Below are 18,040 nucleotides of genomic sequence, written 5' to 3' on the forward strand. Positions count from 1 at the left end.
AGAATCTCATTCCTGTAACAGAAAAATGGAGCAGGAGCATCTATATTTAAGATCAGTCAAAGTAAGCTCGAAACTGCAAAGATGTCCTCTGTTCATAAGGCAAGTCCTGAACTCCTAAAGAAGAATTTAAATTACCCCAAAGGAAAAAACTTCTGCCAAAAGAGGAAACAAAGCAAAGACGGACAAAGCATGCAATTTTTACTACTTCTTCAGTACTACTCAATAAAAGCCCACAGTGCTTTAAAATCTTAGTATAAAGTTGTCTTCTAGTTTTCATAAAAGATACGTTTTTTCCCAAAGGATAGGAAAAAAAAAATATAGCTGAGTGCCCACAACCTGGCAATTTAAGTGTTCAAACAACAGGGGCGTGCTCAAGACACCTCAGGTTCTTAGAGGTGAACACTTCAGCTCCACAATTTGATCTCCAAAAGCAATGAGGACCTGGAAATCCCCAAAGAGGCCAAGGTGAGGCAAGAAGAGAAGGCAAAGGGGAGCTATGATTCAATGTACTACAGTGTTGAAGGACATGAAGCCCAGTGCAAGAGGAGCACAATGTCATCTGACGAGCTTCTGCAACAGAGAAGCTCTGCTCCTTGCTCCACCACCAACTGGTCGTCCACCAATGATAGCACTGACTTTTGCTATGTGCTTCCTGATGAAACTTGCAGGGTTTACTGAAGAGACCATAAGGCACAGATGGGATCATGGGCTTCTCTTCCATTTCATAACCCTATCAGTCCCCTTACCTAATATTTGCTAGCTTTGCAGGATCCTAGGATCATAGAATCATTAAGGTTGGAAGGCATCTCTAGAGGTCATCTAGTCCAATCCCCCTGCACATGCAGGGTCACCTAGAGCACTTGGCACAGGGCTGTGTCCAAGTGGGTTTTGAAGATCTCCGGAGAAGGAAATTCCACAACCTCTTGGCAATCTGTTCCAGTGCTCTGTCACCCTCACTGTTAAGAAATTTTTCCTTAAGTTCCTGTGGAACTTTTGGTGTTTCAGTTTGTGGCCATTACCTCTAGTTCTCTCGGCGGCCACCACTGAAAAGAGGTCAGCCCCATCCTCTTCACTCCCTCCCTTGAGGTGTTTATACACACTGATCGGGCTCCTCTCAGCCTTCTCTTCTTCAGGCTCAACAGGCCCAGCTCTCTCAGATCTTGGGCCAACATTCAGCATCCCCTTCCCAGACAAAGCTGTAACCATTTTGAGTGAAGATTACTATAAAGAAGACACAAGCTCAGTGAATCAAACTGACTTTAGCAGACAAAAAATAATATGGGTGGTGAGCAGAGCAACAACAGTACAGTATATTATGGGCATTTCTTCAACCTAAAAGCACTTTAAAAAGCATTATAAATTCATAGATTCATAGATTTTAAAGGCCAGAGACAGCAATTCTGATTATCCAATCTGATTTCCCAGCAAAAATTTCGTCCCATCACTCGTACATCAAGACCGCAGACTTGAGGACTAAAGTACATCTTATAAAAAGACATCTGAATCTTGATTTAACTTTCCAAGCAATGCCAAATCCATCACGTCTCGTCAGAAAGCACTTCTAATGGCCAGTTATCCTCATACCAAAAGATTGAATTTGTCTAGCTTTGACTCTTATCTCTTGATCTCGTTATGCATCAGAACGTTAGATTAATGAGCCCTACACTATCTATTTGATGTTTTTCTTTCCCCAGATGTAGTTATGGACCGTGATCAAGTCCTCTTAGATGTCTCACACAGAAGTCCCCATAGCACGCATTTTGAAGTCTGATTTGTAGACTTCAAACAGTTGCGATAGCTCTTATCTGTACCCTCTCCAATTTTCTAAAATAGTTTAAGTGCAGACATCATCATTACCTGTTTCAGGGAGAACTCAGTATAGGCAACCTAGCAGAAAACAACCAGCTCAACATCACCAGAAATTAGTCTAAAATTAACTGAATTTGGATTATTGCGATTACAAAGAAGAATAAAAACAGCAACTGGATTCTAGCATTTCAAAATGATGCCTTGCTCAGGATAAACTCCATGACAGCAACATGTTGTGATTACAGCACTGGGGCTCACCAAATTAATCTTAACCTAGCTACCCTAGTAACCTAGTTACTGAGTATTAATAAACGCAGACTTGCAAGCAGGTTGCAAAACTTCGCTCTGCCTTGGCTTCATGTTTAACACCACAAGCCTACAGTACTCAGGACAGAGTATCACTATCAGGGATGGATCAGTGCTAATTCTGGTACTTCCATGCATTACAATACAAGGCATGGCCCCATCCACAGGCAAAGTTGAATACTGGTGAACATACCTGAGAGGCTCAACTCTCCACAGCAGCCACCAGCTAGGTCACAGCTCTGGAATTTTCTCAAGGAGTTTTTCCACCTTCTGAAACATAGGATTGTACTGTGCTCTAAGCACTATCCATCCTATCACTAGTAAGTGTCAAATACCACAGGCAACCCCAAGATGACTTTCTGTAACTGAATATCTCAGCTTCTTTTCTGTGAAGGATTTTCTCTCATTCCAAATTATGTCTACTGCCTCTCGTCCTTCCACTGTTCATGTCAAAAAGAAGTCTGGTTTCACTTTCTCCACACTCTCCCATCAGATGCAGAAAATATCTCTGTAATTCATGTCCACCTTGCTGCTGCTCAGTACCCGCAAAGTCTTTCCTGCAAAATTGCTTTCTAACCAGACAGCCTCTCTCCTTGCCTGTTGCATGGGTTTCTTTCATCCTTAGGCTCAAAAGAAGATCCAAGTTTTTTTCTTCTGAATTTACAGCAAATTGGGCACTTGAACATCTTCATGAAGCCTACCCATGGCCTCTTTTCAGGCCCTTGTGTTTGCCTTGTGGTGTAGTGGAGAGCATGAGGTCCCCATACTTGAGTGAGGTATATCCGTGCTGCAGGAGAACTTGAAGCTCTGACTCAAGGTGATGTTTGTCAAATGCAAACTTGAACCTACCAATCTGATGTGATCATAGAAAAATTGGTGCTTGTGTTTGCCTGGCAGATGGAGACATGACCACTCTGTAGCATTCAAGAATCCCAGTAAACAACAGAGGACTATATTTTAGAAGTCTTGCTCTCATCCTTCTCTCAATTGCCTTTTGCCCAGATAATTTTCAATGCCTACGCTGCTGGCACTGGATAAACACATAGGGTTTTTACTCCCTGGCACTCACTCTTATCATCAGACAGCAACTGGCACGAGGACAGCTTATAGCTCTCCTAGCCAAGCTTTCACACTCAAACAGACACCTAATATGGGATGCAGGCAGTGACCAAAGCCATTAGGGTGTAGATGAACGTGAGTCAATACTCCCAACCACCACTGGACCGTGCTTTTTTGGCACGGGACACCATCATTCCATCAGCAGTGAATCCTGAAACTTCTCTGATATTCTCACAAAGTGCTAAAGAGAAATGGAGGCAGCTCTGACTCCTCTGAAGCTCTTTGCTTCTCACTGTAGGTATCTTGTTGCAGGACTAAGGTCCTACCTCTGAGATGTGAGTGGTTACAACAGCAAAGGGAGAAAGACCCTCTCTTTACACTAACCCCAGCCCTGTCTCTTATTCAATCCCTTCCCAAGGCCCACAGACATATAATGGACCTTAGAAAGAAGCTGCCCAGGCCATTCAGAAATTCAAAGTCTGCTATAACATCAGCACCTCATAATTTAGATTATTTTTGGCCATAATGTATTTTAGAACTGGGATATCATTACGTTAACTACCATTCAGCAATGTTAATCTACGTCTGTCTGCAAAATACAGCCCTCCAGCTCAATCCTAGAAATCTCGATGATCCAGAGCAAGTGGGATCTCCAATAGGAAGAGTTATTCTCCCACTCTGCATCTCCAGTGTTCAAGGAGACACGAGGAGAAACAGCATCCCCACTCAATCTATAGAGTAAAGAATAATACAAGAGTTTTGGTGTTGGTGTTTTCACAAAGGAGATTGATGTTTTGCAAGCTCATATGACAGGCTCCAAACATGGTAGCAGTACAACACATTAGAAAACGTGTTTGGCTTGTTCCACCCTTCTGATTTCTAACTCCCTATTGTAACAGATGACACAATTAAAAATAGAAAATGATGTGGTCTCAGCAAGGATTGGAATATGTCTATGCCTGTTTAATGCAACATATGGTGGAATATTTTTACATCTCATACAGAACTGTGCATTGTACATATGCTGCAGAAAAAAAAAAAAAGTATTAATATTTGCTCGTTGGGGACAGGACCTGGCATATACCATGTACACACACATGAGTCATCAGCAGGACAGGACACAGCTGAGGAGGAAACCCTTCATTATACGCACCATTGGAGTTGATTCGGAAGACGTTGGCTGAAGTCTCCTGAAAAAGCTCCTGCAGTTCACTGGGATCAATCTGGGTGGCTGCAAAGACAGAAAGGGAGAAGATATGTCAGTTATTAAGACAACCTACCACTTTGGAAGGAACTCACTTCACAATATCTGACAGAGGATGCCCAGCAGAGAACATTTGTGACAGAGCAGACCTAGAAAAATTAAATATTATCTAAATACAGGTAGTTGCAATAACAGATACAAGTTGTCACAATCATCTCAGTGAGGAGGCAAAGCCAGCCTGCATCTCCCTGCAAAACACCATCTCATCACAGTCCTAGCAAACACAAGGAGACATCAGGGAGTACCATGGGTGTGGAGCACTTGTGGCTCACAAAGAATATGGATTTTTCTCTGGAAAGCCAAATTCTTGTGGGAAAAAGGGATGAGGAAGCGAGGAAACTTAGGACATACCGGTCCCTGCTCTAAAACAAACAAATCCAAAGGATTTCCCTTATGGTCTTTAAGAAGAACAAGGCCCCATTGTACCATATTCCCATGTAACTGAAGAAAAGATGTTAAAAAATGACAGGTAGAGGCTAAGCTAGAAGCCAGAGCCTTCACATTCAGGGTAGTATATAAACATGACTGACAGAAAGGCTTTGCCACAAATATCTAATGCCTGACTGATGATGAGTTAAAATGCCCCCTACTTAGCTTCTTCTTTCAGAAGAATGAAGAGAGCTGACCAAGGATGCAGGAGAAGCCTCATCCAAGCAACTGAGATTTAAGCATGGACATTTGAGCCACACATCCCGCAGTCCCAGAAACCATGAAAGGAGACCTGAAACATGAGCACCACACCCCAAAGAGATACAACTTGGCATCCAGAAACTTGCACCTAGCACTGAAAAAACAGCCTTGCATCATCCCTTTCATTGAAATGCTTATTAGACATTAATGGATTGAGGTAGTGGATTGTCCCAGGGTTTAACTCCATTCTGGCTCCCCACTGTAGGTTTCCCAGAAGCTGGTCTAACTCAAACTTTGGCTAAACCCAAACCATAGGGCTTGTCCACAAAACACACTACAGTGTATCTAAACACACTACAGTGTATTTAAACAGTCATAATATTAGTGTTCACTCGTTTGAGATGAACTGCTGCACAATTTCTAATAGAAGCTGTGAATTATATTTTTGGGTCAGTGGACAGTGACTCAACATATTCTGCTTCCTCTAACCAGATTGTCCTAAGCTGTTAAATATCATACTCCTAACCTGCATTCACGACAGAGGGAAGTCGGCAACGGAGCAAGGAGAGAAAAAAAAAAAAAACATATTGGGCAAAATATTGAGCAAAAAGAAAACCTCTCCATAAGGTGCTGCTCAGACTGGAGATGACGATGTGTCCTGCAGAGTTTCGAGATGAGCCCCACATCCCAAGAGCATCATCCATGGATATTCCACTGCTTCTCCCAGGGGAAGATCTTTCAAGTGGAGATGACCTCACTTGCAGGAACATTTGTCCAAGACGATTCAGCTTCACCCTTATGACCCTATATAGTCATAGATCAGTATCCCAAAATGCCCAGGGTCTCTTTCTTAGAGATTCTTCCCATCTTCTCTTTCCAAAGTTGCTCCTAAATCAGCTGTTCCATACATCCTTTTTTTTTTTTTTTCTCTCTCTCTATGCAGAACTGTGTCAAGAAATCAGCCTGTGCTTAGGCATCCCCTAGGAACTTCACTTGAGACTAACATGAGACAAGTTTTATTAAATTAATGTGTTTTGCTTTATTTATTTATTTTAATTTTCTCCTTTCCTTAAATATACATCAGCTTTAGAAATACTGAGTTGGTCTAGATGGACCCTTGCTCTGGCCCAATGATCTTGTGGACCTCACTGAATCCAGCCTTGGATGAACCATGATGCAAACAAACAGCTCAGGGTTGGAAACTCTGAAAAACCCTTGAATATAAGCACCCCTCAAGAGATACTATTTTAAAAAAATTTCCAAATAAAATCCCTTGAAATGGAGCTCCATACGCTCCCATGCAGAGTTACATCATAGAATCATAGAATCATAGAATGTTTAAGGTTGGAAGGGACCTCTAGAGGTCATCTAGTCCAAACCCCTGCACACGCAGGGTCACCTACAGCACGTGGCACAGGACTGCGTCCAAGTGGGTTTGAAGATCTCCAGAGAAGGAGACTCCACAACCTCTCTGGGCAGCCTGTTCCAGTGCTCTGTCACCCTTACTGTCAAGAAATTTTTCCTTAAGTTCCTGTGGAACTTTTGATGCTTCAGTTCGTGGCCATTTCTTCTAGTTCTGTCAGTGGCCATCACTGAAAAGAGGCCAACACCATTCTCCTCACTCCCTCCCTTGAGGTACTTATAGACACTGATTAGATTCCCTCTCAGCCTTCTCTTCTCCAGGCTGAACAGGCCCAGCTCCCTCAGCCTCTCCTCATAGGGCAGATGTTCCAGGCCTCTGACCATCCTTGTAGCCCTGTGCTGGACTCTCTCCAGCAGCTCCACATCCCTCTTGTACTGTGGGGCCTAGAACTGGACACAGGACTCCAGATGTGGCCTCACCAGGGCTGAGCAGAGGGGCAGGATCACCTCCCTCAACCTGCTGGAGACGCTCTTCTTAATGCAGCCCAGGATCCCATTGGCCTTCTTGGCCACGAGGGCACACTGTTGCCTCATGGTCAAGTTGTGGTCCGCCATGACACCCAGGTCCTTCTCTGCAGAGCTGCTCTCCAGAAGGTCGGTCTCCAGACTGTACTGGTGTCTGGGGTTATTTCTCCCCAGGTGCAGGACCTTGCACTTGGCCTTGTTGAATTTCATGAGATTTTTCACTGCTCAGTTGTCTCACAGGAATTTCTAAGGTGTCATGTCAAATACCAAATAACTCTAAAAGAAGAAATAAATGAGGTGTTTTTCAAGGTGAGGATAGGGCACACCTATACTGTGGCACCCATGTAATGGCAAGGGTCCATGTAATGGTCAAAAGAGCAAAGAGGAGCAAAGAGCAAAACAGGACAGGGCAATGTGTGAGAATCATACCGTAAGGACAGGGAAGCACTTAACTTTTTAAGCCTCAGCACAGTGATATTTATTTTAGTGAGTTACAAGAGGCCTACGAGATGAACTCCCCTTTGACAGTTTATGGTCTCAATTCATAAATCTCTACCAGAGGAACCCATGTCACCCCATGCCTCAACCAAGCACAAATTCAGCAGGAAAGACGCAGGTGGATGCAACCTTTGGCCAACATTTCCAGACAATTACCTCGAAAATGTGATGCTCATTTGATAAAACTGCATGGGATCTGGTTTACAATTTCCCACTCTGCCCATGGATTTTTTATCTCATGTTGCAGCATGCTGGCAGCTCTGGTTTTCTTTTGCTTTCAATTGAAAAAAAAAAAAAAAGAGAGAGAAAAGAAAAAAATAAGAAAGAAAACAGAAGCATGGATGATGTTTTCAACCACTGCTCCAATTTAGAGCTTCCCTACCTCAAGCAGAGAGGGTTTTAACTATTCATGGAGGATTCCACAGTTCAAGCAGACAAGCAGGACAATTTAGAAACAGCAGTGGAAAGCAAAGTGGAAAGCATCTGTGCTGCAAGCTAAGTGAAGAGCCGGCTCCTTCACATGCTTAGGCTGTGAAAGAGCAAAAGCGAACGTGAAACACAGTTGTGTCTAATAAAAAATGAAACACATTCTACTTCATAAAGTGAGTACTAAAATATTATGTTCCCCCAAGAAGGAACATGAGGCTGCCAAGACACAGTAAATATTTTGCATATCCCACCGCAACACACATGTGATGCCACGGCTGGGAGTGGGTGAATTTTAATTATATTATGGATGTTGGATGCAGGGACAAGCTTGCGGCAGCGATGTTACCAAACAGTGCGTCAAATTGGTGATCCTCCACGCCGTTAATTGGATATCACCAAAACCACTTCTAGGGTTCCCTGTTATTTTCCCCATTCCCTTCCTAGCAGAATCCCCTTGGCGAGGGCCAGGAGAAACTAACTTCCTCAGCTGTCAGTGGTAGAGTTTTGTCTCTACCAGTATGGAACTAATCCCATTTGAAGGGAACAGCTACAGGTCCAAGGCAACACGTATGGCATAAGCATCTAAAGAAATATTTTTACATTTACTCCTGGTGAAATCTGCTCTTGTTCCCCATGTTTATATTCCTTGCCTATTAATTACTTCACACTAATTTGAAGCTCCAAATGGCTTTTCTGCAAGCAGGTGTAGTCAATTGTCTCAATTAATTCAATTTTGCAGCAAACCCTAAATATCTCAAAGTCTGGGAGAAAAACAAAAGAAAAAAAAAAGCAAAAAGGCATAATAGCTGCAACTCTAATAAAAGGGAAAAGAGAGAGAGGAAAAAGTAAAAAAGGAAAGAGGGAGAAGCATTCAATCTTTCTACTTAAAACACTTTCATGGCTCTAATAAAGCAACTTGACACCTCAAAATTATTAATGCATTTAGTCCCAGTGCACTGCTGTGATCCTGCCTGTCTCTCGAGACTGTAAAAGACAGCCCCCAGTTTCATGCACCTGGTCTTTTAATGTGTCTGTGTGCTACCAGAGGAGGTAAAGCTGACCAGGATGGAAATGAGGTCTGTGAGGACAACAAAGCACTCTTCAAAACTCAGGATACATCTCAAAGTGCATCCTAGTGGACTGGCACTTTCCAGGCACAGCAGGAACATGGACCAGATCGTGTGTCTAGTCTTTGTCTGGAGATCCTCCACCCACCACCAACTCAATCAAGGAACAACATCCTTGGGGGAAGTGACCTGTGCCCCACTTGCCTATCACAAGGCTCTTTGAAGACCCACCAAAGACTCTTCATGGCATCAACATCAGCTAACCAAGAGAATAAATCCCTCTTGGAAACCATGGTCCACAGAGAGCCACTTGCCTCTGGCACTAGGGCATTGAACTCATCAGAGAGGGAAAGATCGATTCCTGGCTTTCTGCCCAAGAGTAAGAAAGACACTCACTCTAGTACCAAATGTTAAATTCCTTTTTGCATTTTTAGGTCCTCCACAACAGTGAACATAAAAATGAAGAGATGGAAGAAGACAAAGTAGGCAAAAAATGAGAAAAACCAACAAAGTAGAGACGAAAAGTGGCTGCTCATGAGGATGATAAAGAAAAATATACAGAAAATAATCACACTCGTTAGGCAACATGCTTTTCATCAGCATCAGGAAATGAGATGCTGTTCCCCGTGCAAATGCCCTGGAGCTCTTTGCTATGGACTTTCTAACGTCCCATATAAAAGGCCTAGGTCTCCTTCGCACAGCTGTAATGGTAGGGACACTGAGGAGATTACAGATTTAACAATCTTGAAACTGTTTTTTTCATCAGTCCTCTTCCACCCACCATTTGAATACAGCAAGTTGGCAGTGTGGACCGTATTCAAGAACTTTCATGTATCTGAGCTAGGGGCCTCTGTTCAGTGAGTACAGAAAGCCAAGGAGATAAAACAGGTAATGAGAATCATTTCAGATTTGTAACATTTGTTACAGTCACACACAGGGATCTTTTTTCTTCTTTTTTTTCTTTTTCATGTGAAATAAAGAGCTTCAATACTTTAACCTTTCTAAAGACTATGAGATTTGGGATTTGGTTGCATCATTTCCCCAGAGAAGCATATCGCAACACACAAGTTGTGTCTCCTGTACAAAAGTTTCTGCAGTACAACAAGGGTTTCCTTAGAAGATCCTAAATGAGCTATAAAAATGAACTATAAATGAGCTATAAATACATATGCAATACAGATTTCTGATAAGATTAATAAAAAATAGAGCCTATACCTAGGAAGAATACTTAGAGGCCAAGGAAAGAGCTATTCAAGCAAACTTCACATGTACCTACATGTGAAACACTCCAAATACTCCAAGGAAAACTCAGTAGCTTGTCAGGTGTCTAAAAAAGAAGCTGACTCTGACTCTGTACCGTGCTGTGGTGACACAGGAGGCAACACAAGGGACTTCCCAACACAAAGAAATGGAGAAGGGTCCCTTTACAAATCAAGAGAAGTTAAAGGGTGACTACCAACATGCAGTGAAAGCTGACCTCAGAAATTAAAGAAGGCACAGAATTAAGGGAGCATTGGTGTCACTGCCTAACTGAGTAAAAGGGACACAGACAAGGAAACTATATGCACTCCCTTGTTAAATCAGTCAAGAGAGAAGGTTTTCCCTAAAAGTCACTTGGGTAGAGTATTATATCCTGGATCCATGTTCCCATTCTCCTCCAGGAAACTCTCCCCAGATAAGCCAAACAGCACCAAATTCCTCAGCCACAGAAATGCAAATCCATGAGTTCATGACTGAAAGCAAACATTAGTATCTTTTTTAGAGTGTGATGAAGACTCAATCAGATTTGCTTTGCATTATTTCTAATTAAGTTGTTTTTATTCCCTTTTGTTTCCTTCTTTAGCACATATGCTAATAAACGTCTAATGAAGAAGGAAACAGCTAACAACTACTGAAAGGTAAAGCAGAGTCTTTGCATGGTGATTACCTAGCAGAAATCAACATGTTAACAACCTTCTGAAAAAACCAACATGTTAACAATACTTTGAAAATAAAGTATTGAGAGAGAAACAAAGTAGACTATAAAGAGAACGTCTAGAGCAAACTTTGAAAAACACACTCCTGACCCCACTCGGGCACTGAATTTTGGCCAAGTCAAGAGTTTCCTCCATGGCAAAGGCCAGGTCATTCCACACAAAGGCCAGGTTATTTCACACATGAGGACAGGAGCAGCAGCAGCTCAGCGTCACTATGACTTGGATGGCTTGCTTTGAGACTGGAAGATAATACCATGACTGAAGCCTTGAGATGATGATATGTCTTGAGAGATCCTATGCACAGAAGATTGGATATATGGCAAAGTAAAAGATAAGAACTAAGCAGAAGCTGAGATGTTGGGCAGAGGCTGCTTCTAGTTCATAGGGAAAGAAAAAAAAAAAGAAAAACGAAAAAAGAAAAAAGAAGAAAGAAGAAAAAAGAAGTAGCCTAAGCAATCAACAAGCTTTATTATGTTAGTACCTAAAAACTGGTGAGATTTGTTTTATTTTTTTTTCTTCTTCTAAAAGTTGTTAAAGATGCTAGAAAGAATACTGTGGCTTGCTCTACAAGTTGCAGTTTAATCCAGGTGCAGAGGCTCTGTGCATCTGGATTAGACAACATTGCAGCTGGAAAGTCTATTCTCCTCCTATACTCCTTTACAAGAAACAATACCAAAAACCAGAAACACCCATTCCCCACCTCCCCCTCAAAACCCAAAAACCTTACTGCCTTCTAATTCTTGTAACAAGATAACAGCAGCTCTTTTTGATTTAGTAAAGGGAGATGTCAAAGTCCCATGAGACCATTACTAGAATATAAAGACTATCACTTCATGGCAGGAAGATGATGAGCAATGTGAAGGTCATGTCAGCTTGGCAGCCCATGGAGGAGGACTCGGCAGGATTCACTGTCCTATTTTTCCCTCCTCACATCTCAATAAATTAATAAGATAATAGGCAGAACAACAGAGAGTCTCCCCATGGACATGCTTGTTTGCAGAGGTGCTGTCGACCAGACAGAAGCATTAAAGAGGCTGTTGATTTTCCATGATGGCTTCTTTCCTGGATGCCTTCTCCAGATGTAAAATAGACTTCAGTTTTTAAGAAAATATTTATGAAAAGTAAGTACAGAGCAGAACTGTGGAACGGATTAAGAGGATGCTAATTCTGGTGGATTGTAAAATTCTGGTTTTGGATGGACAGTTTTATAATTAAGAATTTTCCTCCATTTTTAATCAATGAAGAGGCAAACAGTAAAGGTTTAGCATAATTGTGATGTATTACCAAGATGCAGTTAAGGGGCTTAAAAAAAAAAAAAACACACACACACAAAAAAAAAACCGTGAACGTGATTAGAATCATTTTTGCTAGCAGTGGATTAGGACAGAGTTAAAAAGACTATCTATTTTTTGCTTGAAATAAATCAACATACTGAAAAATGCCAACTCATTTGCAAAATTTTGCTATCAAGTCCCATTGCTGTCTGCTTTCCAACATGGAGAGTCTAATCATGTTCCCTTCTTCATGCTCCAAAGAGGCAGCAGAAGTACATGGTGCCTGCTTGCATTTTTAAAAGTACACTCAAGTAGTGTAAAAATAATAATAAAAAAGGCATTTTAAAATGTTTGAGCTTTTTAGATTATTTTATTTTTGTGATGATACGATATGAGTATATAAATAAAACCTTAGTGAAAGTAGGTTTCTGTTCACTCTGAGATATTCCCACAATAGTCTGCAGTACTGTGCTAATGTAAACACAGACAGGAGCACAAGCAGTATGTGAAAATGCAAAGGAATGTACTGAAAAACAGTGAAAAGGATTGATTTTACACTCATAAGGCAAACTGTGGAAAACTCTAAGCAAGGAGATACGTCAGAAAAAAAAAGAAAAAAAAAGAAAAAAGATCCAAATATTTGTAAAATATCATTATTTGGAGTTGTATTACTAAATCGTGTTTTTATTTTAAAAATAGTTGTTAATCAGACTCTCTTTTAGTGTTAAGACTGCGCTCAGCACCAATTGCCTTAGAAAATATCCTTTAAAAAGATCTTGTTTATTAATGATAAAATGAAAATGCTATTTGTGTTTTTTTTTTCCTGGTTAAATCCATGTGATAAAATAAAGTGATATCAGAAGAAAAAGAGAGAGAAAGCCATGAAAGAGAGAAGCCATTAAAAATATTACCTGACCGCACAAGACGGTTTCATGGAAACATCTAACAGTTTTTTGTTTGTTTGTTTTTTTAAATGCTTTCTAAATTAGGGATGCTTCAGCATGTCTGAAAAATGAAAACTTGATTACAAAAAAAAAAAAAAAAAAAAGGGAAGAAAAAGAAGAAAGAAATGTTGGATAAAAGGTTAGAAAAAGAATGAATGAGAATATGTGATCCCAAGAGGTATTATGCATAATTCATGAGATCGTCCTTACTACCACAATGCTGGAAGGCTTCCAGATGAGTCACTGCTCCAACAGGAAAGATGATGCTTGTGACAAGCAAGCACGTCTGGGTAGTGGTGACAGTCATCTCAAGATGAACAACGGCGTGGGAGAAAGGAGAGCTCTGCCACAGCTCTGGACGCTGACACCCAATGAAATAAAACTCTCTTCCTGGCCCTCTGGCAGATGCAAGGCTGTAGAGAAGGCTCGGAGAAGGCAAGAGCCTGCAGCTGCACCACCACCTGCCAAAACGTTGTCAGCACCTTTAAAGTTGGTTGGAAAGAGGACAAGCAAGAGTGGGAGAGCTCTGCAGGACAACATGGTGCTGCAGGATGCCTTACAGGATGCTCCAATGCCGGAGCCTTGGGACTGCATTTCAAGCTATTTCACAGTTGACAATGGACTGCTTCTTCCAAAGCAAAGTTGCAGAAAATCAGAAATGTATTTTTTATCTTGCTCCTTCTTCTTAATCACTTTTTTTAAACTGGACTGGAGAGTGAAGCACTCCAACACTTCACCTTCAGTCTCAAGGCTGAAGAAGACAAATTGCTTAGTGCCTCAGCCAAGTATCACCTGCAGTAGGGAAATACAGCATTCCTGGTAAGCCCGTAGAGCTTCATAGAAAGCTGTGTGAATAGGTTTGTGAACAAAACCCAGAGAGGTGAAGTGAGCTCTGGGATGACAGCAGTTACCAGAACAGAGAAAAAAAAAATGGCTGCAACATTGAAACAAGGTCAAACTGTGATTTTTATATATATATACACATTATATATATATATAACTGGCCTCTATCTACATGAAGTATGAGTGTTTTGCAGATGGATGGCATTTTAAGGGCTGGAACAGATTTCCATAAAAAAACAAGTTTGCAACAAAAGTACCAAGTGATGTGTCCTCCTCTTCTAGAAAGTTATAGTCCACAGCAAGAAAGGAACAAGGTAACTTTTTAGAAGTCCTAAAGAGGAATGAAAACCTGCAATACTTTATCATTTTTTGGTAGTCTTTACCTATGCCACTAGGAAAGCCATACTGATTACTTACTCAAAGAATATGAAACATCTTCCCAACATTTACTGAATGGAGGAAGCCAAATTAATTTGTCTGCCTGTAGTAGAAACTACTTGGTTCATGGGAACAGCTCTTCTGGAAGAAATCATAAAACCCACAGAGACATTTCATTGTTCAGGGAGAAAGAGGAAATAGTATTGTCACCATCCCCACTTTCGGAAGTCTCTTGGGATGCTACTCACAGAAGCTGTGTGCAGACCTGGTCTTCCTAAGCTTATAAGACAGGCATGTGGTCAACTGAAGTTGTAGCAATGATCTCACAGATGTCCTATTTGCTTTCACATATTTATTGCTGGGAGCAATAATTTGCTGGAAAAGAAAGACTGTTTCAAAAGACAGAGACGCAAATGTCTGCCACTGAGATTCATATTGACTAGCTTTTGAATTTTCTGACCCTGAAAAAGTTATTAGTAACAGTGGTCTTTTTATCCTGGAATATTGTTCAGTTACAGTGATTAGGCAAGTAAATGTTACAGAATTATTATTTTCCAAATGCACGCATACACATGCACACACAAACTCAGCAACAGTTCTTCCTCAGGTACAGAAACAGCAGACTGAGGGGAACATGACCTTATTACTACTTGTTTAGAAGAAAATAATGAATGTACTATTTCAAAGGCAAGCTCAGGTGTACTCTTACAGACCTGCTAAACTACAAGCACCCTGTAAATCACTCTGAGCAAAATAGCCTTCCTCCATCAAAAACAGTGGGGAGAGAAATTCATTAGACGTTGATGTGAAGCTATGGAAGGAACTGAGTTACTCAACACATGATGTGACTTGGAGAATGAACTTTTCACTCCTACTCATACAAAGAAAGAAAAAGAAAACCAAAAGTAAACAAAAAAAACCCAAAAAAACAGAAACACAAAAAGGACTGCATGAGTGTTACAAGTTTATAAGAGATTATTTTCTTGCTCTCTGCATCTTCTTAAAAACAAGAGTATCCATTCAATTACAAGACACAAACTGGCCTCTTTGCTGTTTAATTCAGCAGAACTTTGCTCACTTCATCATTCCCAGCATGACTCATTAAATATCTGTAAGACCAGATTTTGAGTTTCATCTTAATTGAAAAGACTCCATTATGTACTTGAAGACAGACTTTCTCCCTTTCCTCCAAAATAAAACTGAGACATGAATTGAACTATTTGCCTTAAAAAAAAATCTGAAGCACTGAGATACTGATGAGTATGAGAAAGTGGAAGTGACAGGAAACCGATGAAGAAAAGACTGGATGAAATTTTTTAGATAACTGGTTTATTAGCTAAAGCATTCTGTTTTAGGTCAACAGATACAAATGGTAAAATCAGTAAATAGGTTTTGAATGTAAACTACTTTACAGTAGTTGATGTTTTCCTTTGGAAGTTCAAAATGAAATGCTTTTTTTTTCTTTCTTTTTTTCTTTCCTTCAAAATATCCTGGAATCTATCTAAAAGTTTCTCCAAATTGAGTATCTCCCCCCAAAAAGAACAGGAAATTTAGTAAAGCAATTCAAGCTACCCAAAATACAACAATTAGTGCAACTCTTTTAATTTGGGAGGACAATTTCATATATATACATATATATATATGTATACACACACATATACATATATATATACACATACATATACACGTATATATACATATATAAGTCACTTGGAGCAAAAAATAAAAAAGTAATTTTACATCAATTATTTACATACCCACACTGAGTATCAGAATCACTGCTCCTGCAGACAGAAGTGCATGTACAAAATATGGTAAAGTCGAAAAATACATCTTGAAATATTTTGTTTCCTAGAACCCAGGGAATAATTTATGGAGATGAAAACCTCCACAGGAGCTAATCATTTCCTCTTTTTATTCTTCCCTCCTCCTTCTCCTCCTCTCCATCACTGCACCATCCTCCCTCCTGAGGGCTTTTCCCACCCACCACTTGCAAAGGCTGCTTTCTGGAGGCCATGACAGAAGGTTGGTAGAGGCGCTATCACCCTCTTGGGGCAGGATGACCTTCTGCTTTGGGGCAAGCTGAAGCCCCATGTGACCTCTCTGAGCACCTCTGTCCCCTTAAAGCCTGCGTCATGTCACCTGCAACCAGCCACAGAATGTCCAGCCCATCCTTTCTCAACAAGCTATCCATGTTCTTCCTTGAAAGAAAGTGGTGGAAGGCCCAAAGATTAGTGTAATTAATTCTTTTGATTATCACATGCTGAACCCAACCTTCTACTGAAGTTCATGGAGGGACCAGGTCATTGTGTGACGGAAACCCAACAGAAGACGGACACACCATCACTCAAGCAGTCAAAATGGCATGAATCAGCAGCAAACAGCTATCCCTTAAACCACAAAGAGATGACTTTAATCCACAGATGACTTTCATCACTGGAATCAGATATTACACATGCACTAGCCTCACCACATGCTCAGAAGACACACGGAATTGAAGGTCTTGGGTGCTGTTGCATGCTTTGCCGAGCAGCTCCTTTACTGCTGCCATCTTCCACGAATGCCAAAAGAAGCATGAAAAGACCATACTCTGCATGCAAAACACAGAAATCACAGTAGCCAATTCTTCCTGAAAACACAAAATATCTCCTGCTGTAGTTAACAAAAACAAGACTCAAGAGGAACTTGTCTAGAAATGGGAGCAGCCCCTAACTACTCCATCGGTGCCCATGAGTCCATAGTCTGGATGTGCGGTTCAGCACCTGGTAACTTCCCCCAAAACAGGCAGAAAGCAGAGTTTCAGAGAATCACAGAACGGTTAAGGTTGGAAGGGACCTCTAGAGATCATCTTGTCCAAACCTCCTGCTCAAGCAGGGACACCTAGAGCATGTGGCACAGTTTGGCAGTTTTGCCCAGCTTACTCATGTTCCCGTTCTGCTGCCAGGACAGCACTGAGTTCTGAGGAGGTCAGTGAGGATTCCCCCATGGGTTCATTTTACCTAGCAGCCCAAGCAATTAACATTGGTTGATTTAAATGGACCCATCATCTCTGAAATTTTAGTTGCCCACGTGCAAGTGCACACTTGCATCTTCTATAATTAGACTGCACTGAGCGAGAAGCCGATTGCAAGGAGAATGATATTTTTAGAGCCTGGGTTTCTCAAAAAGGCCCTGGACCTGCATCTAGAGGGGGAAAAGAGTGTGTAGAAGAAAGCCTTCTTAGCGATGCTACTGTGCATCAACTAGTCATATTGCTTTTATGGAGTGTCTACCAGGTCCAAGCCATGTTGCACTGAATATTACAAAGAGGAGAAAAAAAATCATGTGCACATGTGCACACACACCCCTCTGCCACCTTCGTGTATCAAGGACCCAAGAAAGATTAACATTAGATAACCAGTTGGTTGGCCAGTTTGTCCAGTCCTTAGACACTCTGGAGCTGTTTCTACTGCGGTCACTTATGTATGACCCATGCATAGAAATCTAGAGTAGACTGTTACAGGTTGAGCTTTGTTAAAAACAAAACACACAGTCCAGTGCAGGCTGGGACACTCTGAACATGCACCAAGTGCAATGGCAACACGCTGTAAGCACGAGTAACTCATCAAGACGGTCAAAGGGACTCGAGAGTCCTTTCTACCTTTAAAAATGTGTGAATCTGTGAGCTGATGGAAAG

At 41.2% G+C, this 18,040-nt stretch overlaps 1 protein-coding gene across 3 annotated transcripts in view; it reads right to left on the minus strand.

Moving 5' to 3' along the window:
- TSNARE1 (t-SNARE domain containing 1) overlaps window positions 1–18,040 on the minus strand; it is a 418,229-nt gene that overhangs the window by 277,104 nt on the left and 123,085 nt on the right. For all 3 annotated transcript variants that reach the window (XM_088531270.1, XM_088531278.1, XM_088531285.1), the window contains exon 3: window positions 4,328–4,405. In XM_088531270.1, coding sequence (XP_088387396.1) covers window positions 4,328–4,405 — 78 coding nt within the window. The remainder of the gene's footprint in view (window positions 1–4,327; window positions 4,406–18,040) is intronic.

This window comes from Tinamus guttatus, unplaced genomic scaffold (genome assembly GCF_059628265.1).
Source record: "Tinamus guttatus ecotype Peru unplaced genomic scaffold, ASM5962826v1 Tinamus_guttatus_pri_ptg000032l, whole genome shotgun sequence".
NCBI classification, from domain to species: domain Eukaryota; kingdom Metazoa; phylum Chordata; class Aves; order Tinamiformes; family Tinamidae; genus Tinamus; species Tinamus guttatus.